Genomic DNA, 12977 nt, shown 5'->3' on the forward strand with positions numbered 1-12977 from the left:
TTTATTTATTTTTTATCTTGCAATTTTCACACTGGCCACCACTGGGCTATTTGTACTTCCAGGAATTGTATTCAGCATATTCATTATCAATAGAGGCAGGATCACAATGACAGATATCATCTCTATACACCGCTGATAACACAGGATCCATCAACCTTACAATATTTCCCTTCCCTTTGTTCACACTCATTAGATGCTTCAATACAATAAATACCATGTTTCACTGAAAATAAGACAGGGTCTTATATTATTTTTTGCTCCAAATAATGAGCGGCTTATTTTCAGGGGATGTCTTACTTTTTTTTTTCCATGACCAACAATTCACTTTTATTCTTGAACAAAAAAAATAAATCAACACGTATTCAAATATAGTCATATCACATTCTGGAAGATCAGCGCAACTCTCCAAACCCTGTGTGTAACACATGTCTGTCCGTCCATCCATCTATTCATCCATCCATCCATCACCTATCCATTTATCCATCCATCCATCTACAGTGCCTTGGGAAAGTATTCGGCCCCCTTGAATTTTTCAACCTTTCCCCACATTTCAGGCTTCAAACATAAAGAAAAAAATGTTAATGTTCTGGTGAAGAATCAACAACAAGTGGGACACAATTGTGAAGGTGAAGGAAATTTATTGCTTATTTTAAACCTTTTAAAAAAATAAATAACTTAAAATTGGGGCGTGCAATATTATTCATCCCCTTTACTTTCAGTGCAGCAAACTCACTCCAGAGGTTCATTGAGGATCTCTGAATGATCCAATGTTGTCCTAAATGACTGATGATGATAAATATAAGCCCCTGTGTGTAATCTAGTCTCCGTATAATGCCCCTGCTCTGTGATAGTCTCAGTGTTCTGTGTAAAGCGCAGAGAGCATCATGAAGACCAAGGAACACAACAGGCAGGTCCATGATACTGTTGTGGAGAAGTTTAAAGCCGGATTTGGTTACAAAAAGATTTCCAAAACTTTAAACATCCCAAGGAGCACTGTGCAAGCGATCATATTGAAATGGAAGGAGAATCATACCACTGCAAATCTACCAAGACCCGGCCGTCCATCCAAACTGTCATCTCACACAAGGAGAAGACTGATCAGAGATGCAGCCAAGAGGCCCATGATCCCTCTGGATGATCTGCAGAGATCTACAGCTGAGGTGGGAGAGTCTGTGCATAGCACAACAATCAGTCGTACACTGCACAAATCTGGCCTTTATGGAAGAGTGGCAAGAAGAAAGCCATTTCTCAAAGATATCCATAAAAAGTGTTGTTTAAAGTTTGCCACAAGCCACCTGGGAGACACCAAACATGTGGAAGAAGGTGCTCTGGTCACATGAAACCAAAATTGAACTTTTTGGGCACAATGCCAAACGAAATGTTAAAAGCAACACAGCTCATCACCCTGAACACAGTCAAACATGGTGGTGGCAGCATCATGGTTTGGGCCTGCTTTTCTTCAGCAGGGACAGGGAAAATGGTTAAAATTGATGGGAAGATGGATGGAGCCAAATACAGAACCATTCTTGAAGAAAACCTGTTGGAGTCTGCAAAAGACCTGAGACTGGGACGGAGATTTGTCTTCCAACAAGACAATGATCTAAAACATAAAGCAAAATCTACAATGGAATGGTTCACAAATAAACATATCTAGGTGTTAGAATGGCCAAGTCACAGTCCAGACCTGAACCCAATCGAGAATCTGTGGAAAGAGCTGAAAACTGCTGTTCACAAACGCCTCCATCCAACCTCACTCAGCTCCAGCTGTTTACAAAGGAAGAATGGGCGAGAATTTCAGCCTCTCCATGTGCAAAACTGATAGACACATACCCCAAGAGACTTGTGCTGTAATCGCAGCAAAAGGGGGCGCTACAAAGTATTAACTTACAGGGGATGAATAATATTGCACGCCCCGATTTTCAGTTATTTATTTTTAAAAAAGTTTAAAATAAGCAATAAATTTTGCTCACCTTCACAATTGTGTCCACTTGTTGTTGATTCTTCACCAGAACATTAACATTTTTATCTTTATGTTTGATGCCTGAAATGTGGGAAAAGGTTGAAAAATTCAAAGGGGCCGAATACTTTTTTTTGCAAGGCACTGTATAAGATATCCATCCATCCATCCACCCACTGCACACACACACCTGCTTGTTTCCTCTTCAGCTTTATATTCCCTGCAATTGAGGGGTACTTTGCACGTTGCGACATCGCTACTGCGATATCGTCGTGGTCAAATCAAAAGTGACGCACATCCGGCGCCGGTAACTATGTCGCAACGTGTAAAGCCTAGATGCACCGATTTACGATCACAAAAACGTCGTAAATTGTCGATCTGTGTGACGTTCATTTCCATAATTTCGGAAGGACCAATGTTACGATGTTGTTCCTCGTTCCTGCGGCAGTGCACATCGCTGTGTGTGAAGCCGCAGGAGCGAGGAACATCTCCTACCTGCGTTCCGCCGCCAATGCGGAAGGAAGGAGGTGGGCGGGATGTTTACGTCCTGCTCATCTCCGCCCCTCCGCTTCTATTGGCCGCCTGACGTCGCTATGACGCCGCACGACCCGCCCCCTTAGGAAGGAGGCGGTTCGTCGGCCAAAGCGACGTTGCAGGGCAGGTAAGTGCGTGTGAAGCTGACTTAGCGATAATGTTCGCTACGGCAGCAATCACAAGATATTGCATGTGCAACGGGGGCGGGGACTATCGCGCTCGGCATCGCTAGCAACGGCTGGCGATGTCGCAGCGTGCAAAGTACCCCTAAGACCTTTTGGTGACAAAGGTCCTTAACCAGTCTTATCATGAGGATATAAACACTATGGCATGCCCCCTAGGCAAATGGAAACTCTGTGAAATTGACCGCCTTTCTCTCCCTAATGCCTGCCCTACATTCCAGCCTGTTTTCTGTTCACGTCTTTTGCACTACTGCAATTAAGGGATCTTTGATTACATCATGGCAAATGTCACCAAAGGTCCTTAAACAATCCTAACCTTTTGAATCCAACTGCTGGGGTCCCTAAGGACCTGAGAAATTGTGCAGATTGACTCCTAACACCAGACCTGACTATAACTAGGGCTTATTTTTAGAGTTATTTTATTTTCTATAACTGTTACTTGTTTATATTATTATTATTTATGATCTTCCTGAATTGTAAAGTGCTGCGGAATATGTTGGCCTATAGAAATAAAGATGTATTATTATTCTTCTTCTTCTTCTTATTATTATTATTATTATTATTATTATTATTATTATTATTATTATTATTATTATTATTATTATTATTATTATTATTATTATATTATTATTATTAATATTATTATTGATAATGATATTATTATTATTGTTATTGATGTTGTTGTTGTTATTATTATTATTATTATTATTATTATTATTATTATTATTATTATTATTATTATAGAGTAGGGATTATATTTCAAGCCTAATCCAAACATTTTGTAAAATCATGCTAGGGATATTTCCAGGATAGGTATTATTTTCGGGGGAAAAACTTTAGTATCTGGTTCCGACCATTGTGGCTAATGTACATGTTTTATTTCCTGAAAAAAAAAAATAGGAAATTAGGCAGAAAAAAAAGCCCCAGTGGCCGGCTGGAAAGTTGCAAGATTTCTTTTTTTTATTTCTAATACAAATTATGTGTTAACATTTTTTAAAAAATGTCAACGTTGCAAAAAATCCATTCATGTAACTTAAAACCTGGTTTAAACAAGAAGACATTTTCTGATGACACATTCCCTTTAAATGTAGATTGGAAAAGGGAAGGCAGTCATTAAATAACGATCATCAGACATTGAGTTTTTGGGTTTGGGAGGAAAGTGTGACCTCTTTCGGATGCTGTTGACCTCACGCGAGACCCAAGGAGAGGCCTTTGAGTGACCAAAGTTTCTAGTGGTTTTCTCTTGACTCAAAAATACAAGTCTCAGACAAAAAGTTGGTGGCAAAAGGTTTATCACAAGGATGTGGCGTTACGTTACAGACGATGCTTCACGAGTCACGTTCTCCTCTTTGCCGTGTTACATCTGTCCTCTGCGTCCTAATGGCTTGTGTCTTCTCCTCGCTGCTCCCTTGCTGTCTGCTTACTGTCTTCTGTCCCTGACTAATTCACTCTCTCCTCCTCCTCCTAGAATCTCCTTTAGGCTTTAATTTCCAAATATCTTTTTCCCTCCTTTTCCATCTAAACCTTTCTGCAAGGAGGGTCCACATTGAATGTTCTGTGAAGAAAGCCTGTCAATCTGCTGCAGCCCAACGTCAGTCTGCAGCCAAAAGGTAGGGCAGGGTTACGTTATCCTCTGTGTTATGCTTTCTTTCATATGATATTAAAAAGTGGTATGACCTACAGGGTCTAAGTTAAAGAGGACCTGTCACGAGGACAAGTGGCCAATTGTTTGCTCTTTATTTTATTCTCTGTGCACCCCTGAGTATTAGGCTTTTTTGTTTTTGGGGATTTGTTTTGTTTTTTTAGTCCGCTATACAGTTGCAGAGATATGGTACCTTGTACTTAGTGCTACTTTTTGCAGTCATCGCACACAGGATCCCCATGGGCGTGCCTTTTTTTATTGCAGTCATCACACCAGATCCTTAGGGGCTTGCCTTCTTTTGTCAGTCATCGCACACCAGATCCTCAAGGGGCATTTCTTTATGATTTTGCAGTAATTGCTCACTGGATACTTAGGGCGGCCGTGTCTTTATACTTTTGCACACATCACACCCAGGATCCTCAGGGGCGTGCCTTTTTTTTTTTTTTTTTTTTTTGCAGTCATCGCACACAGGTTCCTCAATGGTATTTCGTTATAGTTTTGCAGTCATCACACACAGTCCTCAGGGACGTGCCTTTTTTGGCCAGTCCGCACACAGGTTCCTCAAGGATATTTCGTTATAGTTTTGCAGTCATCACACACAGTCATCAGGGGCATGCCTTTTTTTGGCCAGTTCGCACACAGGATCCTCAGGAGTGTGGGGGTTTTTTTTTCAGTCATGACACACGTTCCTCAAGGGTATTTCGTTATGGTTTTGCGGTCATCACACAGTCCTCAGAGGCGTGCCTTTTTTTTGGTTAGTCTGCACACAGGATCCTCAGGGGTGTTTCTTTATGGTTTGCAGTCATTGAACACTGCATCCTCTGGGGTGTGTTTTTATAGTTTGGCATTCAGCGCACACAGGATTCTCAGAGGTGGGATTTATAGATTTTCAGTCAGCACACAGGATCCTTAGGGGCATGTCGTTTTTTTTGTTTGTTTTTTTTTATTTTGGGGGGCCATCATTGCACACAGGATCCTCAGGATCCTCATTTTTTTATTTATTTTTTCAGTAATCACACACAATTCTCAGGCGTTAGTCTATTATTTTTGCAGTCATTGCACACAGGATCCTCAGGGGCGTATCTTTATTTTATTTATATTTTTTCAGTAATCACACACACTTCTCAGGGGTTTGTCTATTATTTTTGCAGTCATTGCACACAGGATCCTCAGGGGCATATCTTTATTTTTATTTTTTTTTTTTTCCAGTAATCGCAAGCATAATTCTCAAGGCTGTCTATTATTTTTGCAGTCATTGCACACAGGATCCTCATGGGTGTGTTTTTAGGTTTGTCTGCATAATTACCCTGTGAGCCACACCTCTTTGGTAAAAAACATAGAAGCCAAACTAAATTAAAAGGCCCTTATTTCTTTATGGCTATTTTTTTTTTATTTTAAAAATGAAACCACTCAAGGAAGTAGCGGGAATAAAATAAGTACTTTTAACCTGGTGACTGTTCCTCTTTAACACCTATACTTATATAAAACCATAGACCTGTTTGAGAGCAGCCAGAAGTGTTGTCTTTTTGCATCTCTTTGCATGGCGTCTGTATTGCTGTTTCTTGCATGCTTTCTTATTGGGCATGCTTTTCCTGATGTGATGTTTTGCCCCTGTGGTGTTTTCTTCTGGCCACTTATCCTATTGTGCTGCGCACAGCAATGTAAACCACAGCATTTTCCATATATTTGCTCCCCTCCTCTCACAGCATTACCAAAAAGAGAGAGGCTCCGGTTGCATCTCCCTCCTCTCCAGTCTGATGTGCCTTACTACTTTTGTTTTACGGCATTATACTACATTTTTGGGAATCAATGGAATCTTTAAAGATAAAAGGAAACAGGAAAAAGCTGAACTCTGGGGGATATGCGGCGTAGATTCAGACTCAGATTTGTGGCAGAAATTGTACTACACTGGCACGTTTAGTTCACTGTGACTTGTTAAAATGGGTAAATGGAATCTGTCCATGTTATCACCTTATTCCCGTTCCTCATCTAATCCCTTCTTGATCACTAGATATATGCAGACAGATTACACAGAGTGGGGGCGGGTATCTGTCTCTCTACGGGAAGTGGGAGCGAGTATCTCTCTACGGGAAGGGGGGTGGGTATCTCTATATGGGAAGTGGGAGCGGGTATCTCTCTACGGGAAGGGGGGTGGGTATCTTTCTACGGGAAGTGGGAGCGGGCATCTCTCTATGGGAAGGGGGGTGGGTATCTCTACGGGAAGTGGGGGTGGGTATCTCTCTACGGGAAGTGGGGGAGGGTATCTTTCTACGGGAAGTGGGAGCGGGTATTTCTCTACGGGAAGGGGGGTGGGTATCTCTCTATGGGAAGTGGGGGCGGGTATCTCTCTACAGGAAGTGGGGGCGGGTTTCTGTCTCTACAGGAAGTGGGGGCGGGTATCTTTCTACGGGAAGTGGGGGCGGGTATCTCTACGGGAAGTGGGGGCGGGTATCTCGCTACAGGAAGTGGGGGCGGGTGTCTGTTTCTCTACAGGAAGTGGAAGCAGGTGTCTGTTTCTCTACAGGAAGTGGAGATGGGTCTTTATACAGGAAATGGGGGCAGGTCTTTGTCTCGTCTCAATAGTTAGTGGGGACGGGTCTTTGTCTCTATAGTTTGTGGGGGGTTGTTCTTTGTCTATAGTTAGTGGGGGCGGGTCTTTGTCTCTCTATAGGAAGTGGTGATGAGTCTTTGTCTCTATAGTTAGTGGGGGTTGTTCTTTGTCTCTATATTTAGTAGGGGTGGGTCTTTGTCTCTCTATAGGAAGTGGGGATCGGTCTTTGTCTCTATATTTAGTTGGGTGGGTCTTTTGTCTCTATTTAGTGGGAGTGGGTCTTTGTCTCTATAGGAAGTGGGGACGAGTATTTGTCTCTATAGTTAATGGGCAGGTCTTTGTATCTATAGTTAGTGGGGGTTGTTCTTTGTCGCTATAGTTAGTAGGGATGGGTTCTTTGTCTCTATAGTTAGTGGGGGCGGGTCTTTGGCTCGCTATAGGAAGTTGGGGTGGGTCTTTGTCTCTGTAAGAAGTGGGGACACGTCTGTCTCTCTAGGAAGTGGGGGTGCGTCTTTGTTCATGAAGTGGGGGTGGGTCTTTGTCTCTCTACAGGAAGTGGGACGGGTCTTTGTCTCTCTACAGGAAGTGGGACGGGTCTTTGTCTCTCTACAGGAAGCGGGGCAGGTCTTTGTCTGTTCATGAAGCGGGGCGGGTCTTTGTCTCTCTACAGGAAGCAGGGCGGGTCTTTGGCTCTCTACAGGAACTGGGGGTGGGTCTTTGTCTGTTCATGAAGCGGGGAGGGTCTTTGTCTCTCCACAGGAAGCGGGACGGGTCTTTGTCTCTGCAGGAAGTGGGGGCAGGTCTTTGTCTCTCTACAGGAAGTGGGGGCAGGTCTTTGTCTCTCTACAGGAAGTGGGGGCAGGTCTTTGTCTCTCTACAGGAAGTGGGGGCGGGTCTTTGTTCATGAAGTGGGGGCGGGTCTTTGTCTCTCTACAGGAAGTGGGGCGGGTCTTTGTCTCTTTTCATTATGGGAAATTGGGTGTCTCAAAAGGAAGTAGGTGTAAGTCTTTCTATTTTCAGTCTGTCTCTGTCGCAGGTGGTGGGAAGGGTCTTTGCCTCTTGTCACTAAATGAGGGTCGGACTTTGTCACCCTACAGTAAGTGAGCCTGGGTCTCTGTCCCTCTGCATAAAGTGTGAGCGGGTCTTTGTATCTAGGCTCCTGCGCTCCTGCCTGCCATGCTCATGTAGGAAAAAAACGAGAGTCTGGCATTAACTTCAGGGCAGTTGAAGCCATTGGTAAAAGTAGTAGAGATGTAGACTGGTAATTAAGTGATAGAAAGTTCCAGCTCCTATAGTGATGGCAGAATGCTTATGAAGAGGATACTCCTATGCAATCAATGTGAATGGAAAGTTACAGATCATGAAAAACAGGACATATTAGACTGGTCTGTGCCCAAAATGCTGTTTTATCTCATGGGCTATTCGGATAATAAGACCATGCCTTTCTTCAGGTCATGTGTGTTTTAAGGTTAAGAGTAAGACTTTTTTTTTTAGTTACAAAGAGTGAATATTCTCGCCCAGTTTTGAATTATTTCCATTTGTGAGGAAGATTTTTTTTATATATACATTTAGTGCAGCCTGAAATAATCAAGAAAATGTGATTTCTTGGTCAAAATTTTGCCCAAATTACCTAGGGAAATCATGGAGCATCGTCCATGTAGCGATCGTCAGCAGCGGTCGTCATCATACGGCCGATCACTGACCTTTAATTCCTCCCTCCTGGTGACCAGATTCGATGTGAGAGATCTCGCAGACTGCCTGACAAAACTGACGGCGGAAAGCGTTAAATTTTTAAAACAAGCGTCTGAGTTTCCAGGTTCATGTCCGCGCCTTTTATCTTTTTTGACAGCGTGCATAGGGATTTAATAGGAGTCATGTTGGTTTTAAGCAGTGTAATATACTTCTTTTTACCCTACGTGTCAAGCGGCAGATAGACAGTGACTGCAGGGCATGAAATCTGCTTTTCTCACAATTGGTAATATTGCCTGTCACCCCGGAGCCAGAGGTGTTGATCACGGCGGTGACAAGGTTTCTCTTATGACAACGCTGCATTTGTTGCATTCTGTAAAAAAAAAAAAGAAAAAAATATCAGACCTCCAGATTTAAAGGGGAAAAAAAGCAAAAATAAATATCTACTAAACACCGTGTCAGTGTGCAGCTTGTATAACAGTGTAAATCTGGTGTCCTCTAAATAACAACACCGCCATCCATGTCTAAACCGCTGGCAACAAGCTTGGAGGTCACAGGAGCCACTGGATCCTCTTCCGTCCTCCTCCATGACGACATCCTAGAGTTGGTGGATGTTACAGACCTTGTGCTCCTCCATCTTCCACTTGAGGAGGACCCCCAGATGCTCCATAGGGTTTAGGTCTGGAGAGGCTTGGCCGGTCCAGCACCTTCAGCCTCAGTCTCGTTAGCGAGGCAGTGGGGGTCTTGGAGGTGTTTGGGGTCACTATCATGTTCTAATATGAAGTTAGGGGATCATGCTCTGCTTCAGTATGTCATAGGACATGTTGGCATTCATGGTTCTCTCAATCATCTGTAACCCCCACAGCCGGCGGCAGCACTTATGCAGCCCCAAACCATGACACTCCCACCACCATGCCTGACTGTAGGCAGGACACACTTGTCTTTGTCGTCCTCACCTTGCTTGCCGCCACACACGCTTTACACCATCTGAATGTTTATCTTGGTGTCATCAGACCACAGGACGGTTCCAGTAATCCATGTCCTTAGTCTGCTTGTCTTCAGCAAACTGTTTGCGGCTTTCTTGAGCATCATCTTTAGAAGAGGCTTTCTTCTAAGACAACAGCCATGCAGAGCAATGTGATGCAGTATGCAGCGTACGGTCTGCGCACTGACAGGCGGGCTCCCCCACTCCTATAACCTCTGCAGTTTGCGGCGAATGGTTTGTGCACTGACAGGCGGACCCCCCACCCCTGTAACCTCTGCAGTGTGCTGTGTATGGTCTGAGCACTGACAGGCGGACCCCCCACCCCTGTAACCTCTGCAGCAATGCTGGCCTCACTCGTATGTCTACTCTGTAAAGACGACCTCTGGGTATGACGCTGAACACGTGCACTCAACTTCTGTGGTCGGCCAAGACGAGGCCTTAACTGAGAGAAACCTGTGTATGCAGAAAATCTGTGTGGAGCATGGAGAATAGAAAACTACAATTTTCACACTGCAGAGGTTACAGGGGTGGGGGGTCCGCTTGTCAGTGCTCAGACCATACATCACACACTGCAGAGGTTACAGGGGTGGGGGGTCCCCTTGTCAGTGCTCAGACCATACACCGCACACTGCAGAGGTTACAGGGATGGGGGGGTCCGCTTGTCAGTGCTCAGACCATACACCGCACACTGCAGAGGTTACAGGGGTGGGGGGTCCGCTTGTCAGTGCTCAGACCATACACCGCACACTGCAGAGGTTACAGGGGTGGGGGGTCCGCCTGTCAGTGCTCAGACCATACATCGCACACTGCAGAGGTTACAGGGGTGGGGGGTCCGCCTGTCAGTGCTCAGACCATACATCGCACACTGCAGAGGTTACAGGGGTGGGGGGTCCGCTTGTCAGTGCTCAGACCATACACCGCACACTGCAGAGGTTACAGGGGTGGGGGGTCCACCTGTCAGTGCTCAGACCATACACCGCACACTGCAGAGGTTACAGGGGTGGGGGGTCCGCTTGTCAGTGCTCAGACCATACACCGCACACTGCAGAGGTTACAGGGGTGGGGAGTCCGCCTGTCAGTGCTCAGACTATACACCACACACTGCAGAGGTTACAGGGGTTGGGGGGTCCGCCTGTCAGTGCTCAGACCATACATCGCTCACTGCAGAGGTTACAGGGGTTGGGGGTCCGCCTGTCAGTGCTCAGACCATACATCGCACACTGCAGAGGTTACAGGGGTTGGGGGTCCGCCTGTCAGTGCTCAGACTATACACCACACACTGCAGAGGTTACAGGGATGGGGGGGGTCCGCCTGTCAGTGCTCAGACCATACATCGCACACTGCAGAGGTTACAGGGGTTGGGGGTCCGCCTGTCAGTGCTCAGACCATACACCGCACACTGCAGAGGTTACAGGGGTGGGGGGGTCCGCCTGTCAGTGCTCAGACCATACACCGCACACTGCAGAGGTTACAGGGGTGGGGGGGTCCGCCTGTCAGTGCTCAGACCATACACCACACACTGCAGAGGTTACAGGGATGGGCGGGTCCACCTGTCAGTGCTCAGACCATACATCGCACACTGCAGAGGTTACAGGGGTTGGGGGTCCGCCTGTCAGTGCTCAGACTATACATCGCACACTGCAGAGGTTACAGGGGTTGGGGGTCCGCCTGTCAGTGCTCAGACCATACACCGCACACTGCAGAGGTTACAGGGGTGGGGGGGTCCGCCTGTCAGTGCTCAGACCATACACCACACACTGCAGAGGTTACAGGGATGGGCGGGTCCACCTGTCAGTGCTCAGACCATACATCGCACACTGCAGAAGTTACAGGGGTTGGGGGTCCGCCTGTCAGTGCTCAGACCATACATCGCACACTGCAGAGGTTACAGGGGTTGGGGGTCCGCCTGTCAGTGCTCAGACTATACACCACACACTGCAGAGGTTACAGGGATGGGGGGGTCCGCCTGTCAGTGCTCAGACCATACACCGCACACTGCAGAGGTTACAGGGGTGGGGGGGTCCGCCTGTCAGTGCTCAGACCATACACCACACACTGCAGAGGTTACAGGGGTGGGGGGGTCCGCCTGTCAGTGCTCAGACCATACACCGCACACTGCAGAGGTTACAGGGGTGGGGGGGTCCGCCTGTCACTGCTCAGACCATACATCGCACACTGCAGAGGTTACAGGGGTGGGGGGTCCGCCTGTCAGCGCTCAGTCCATACACTGCAGAGGTTACAGGGGTGGGGGGGGGTCCACCTGTCAGCGCTCAGTCCATACACTGCAGAGGTTACAGGGGTGGGGGGTCCACCTGTCAGCGCTCAGTCCATACACTGCAGAGGTTACAGGGGTGGGGGGGGGTCCACCTGTCAGCGCTCAGTCCATACACTGCAGAGGTTACAGGGGTGGGGGGGGTCCACCTGTCAGTGCTCAGACCATACACTGCAGAGGTTACAGGGGTGGGAGGGGTCCGCCTGTCAGTGCTCAGACCATACACAGCACACTGCATCATATATATATGTAATTTTTTAATTTTGTATTTTTTTTTGCAATGTATTTGTTTATTGTGTGGGGGAAAAAAAAAGTAAAACCTGAATTTTGCTTTGGCTTACAGTGGGAAGTCGGCATCACCCGGTAATTTACTGCCGCCTGCACCTTTTAAATTATTCTAAACCTGTAAATCAGTTTTATTGAAACGTTCTCTGCCTCGGGCCGGGTATTTTTTTGCGGTGACGGTCGCCCTTCTGCATTCTGATCAGATATTAGTCCCTGTCTCTTCACCTTTTTTTGTCGGTGTTGTTAATTTTTACCCTTCTGGAATGGCGCCGCACCATTTTTTCAAATTCTTTTTTTTTTTTATTATTATTTTTTTTTTTTTTTTAAATTCCATTTTTACGCATTCTCCATAATCTTATCTATGGTCGTTTATATTCTCCATAATACAAAAAGAAAACTTTAGGATCGAGCATTACAGATTCATTTCCGAGTCTTTTCCTTGATGATAATTTGCTCTTTGCCATAATCAAATATTTTTTCTCTTAAACTTGCAAAACACAAATTTCACCAATCTAGTTAGGATCATTATCTATTTGCAAATGTTGTGCATTGTTTTATTAATTTTGACCCCCCCCCCCCTCTTTCAGGCCAAGTACACTTGGATCACAAAATTTGGCCCAATCGGCAGGTCTCATGGCCTGAGTGACCTGCCTCATGAATGCCTATGAGATCTGAGCCCCATGTTTCCTGCTCCCTGGGGGCAGTACTCTCCTGAAAGTTCAACACTTTGGACAAGTATCATCATCGCACCATTGAAACAAACTATGCACTCTCCAGCAAGCCAACCAGTTTTAGAGCAGCACTTACAAGCTCTATAGTAAAGAGCTTGTAAGCGCTGTGTTCTTTGCCATTAAAGGGAACTTGTCACCAGTTTTTTCAC

General features: G+C 45.8%; 1 protein-coding gene across 1 annotated transcript in view; it reads left to right on the forward strand.

Annotated features, from left to right (window-relative positions):
* PHF14 (PHD finger protein 14) overlaps positions 1-12977 on the forward strand; it is a 322056-nt gene that overhangs the window by 214960 nt on the left and 94119 nt on the right. Inside the window, exon 19 of the mRNA XM_075316872.1 lies at positions 4237-4283. Coding sequence (XP_075172987.1) covers positions 4237-4283 — 47 coding nt within the window. The remainder of the gene's footprint in view (positions 1-4236; positions 4284-12977) is intronic.

Source organism: Anomaloglossus baeobatrachus, chromosome 6 (assembly GCF_048569485.1).
Source record: "Anomaloglossus baeobatrachus isolate aAnoBae1 chromosome 6, aAnoBae1.hap1, whole genome shotgun sequence".
NCBI lineage: Eukaryota > Metazoa > Chordata > Amphibia > Anura > Aromobatidae > Anomaloglossus > Anomaloglossus baeobatrachus.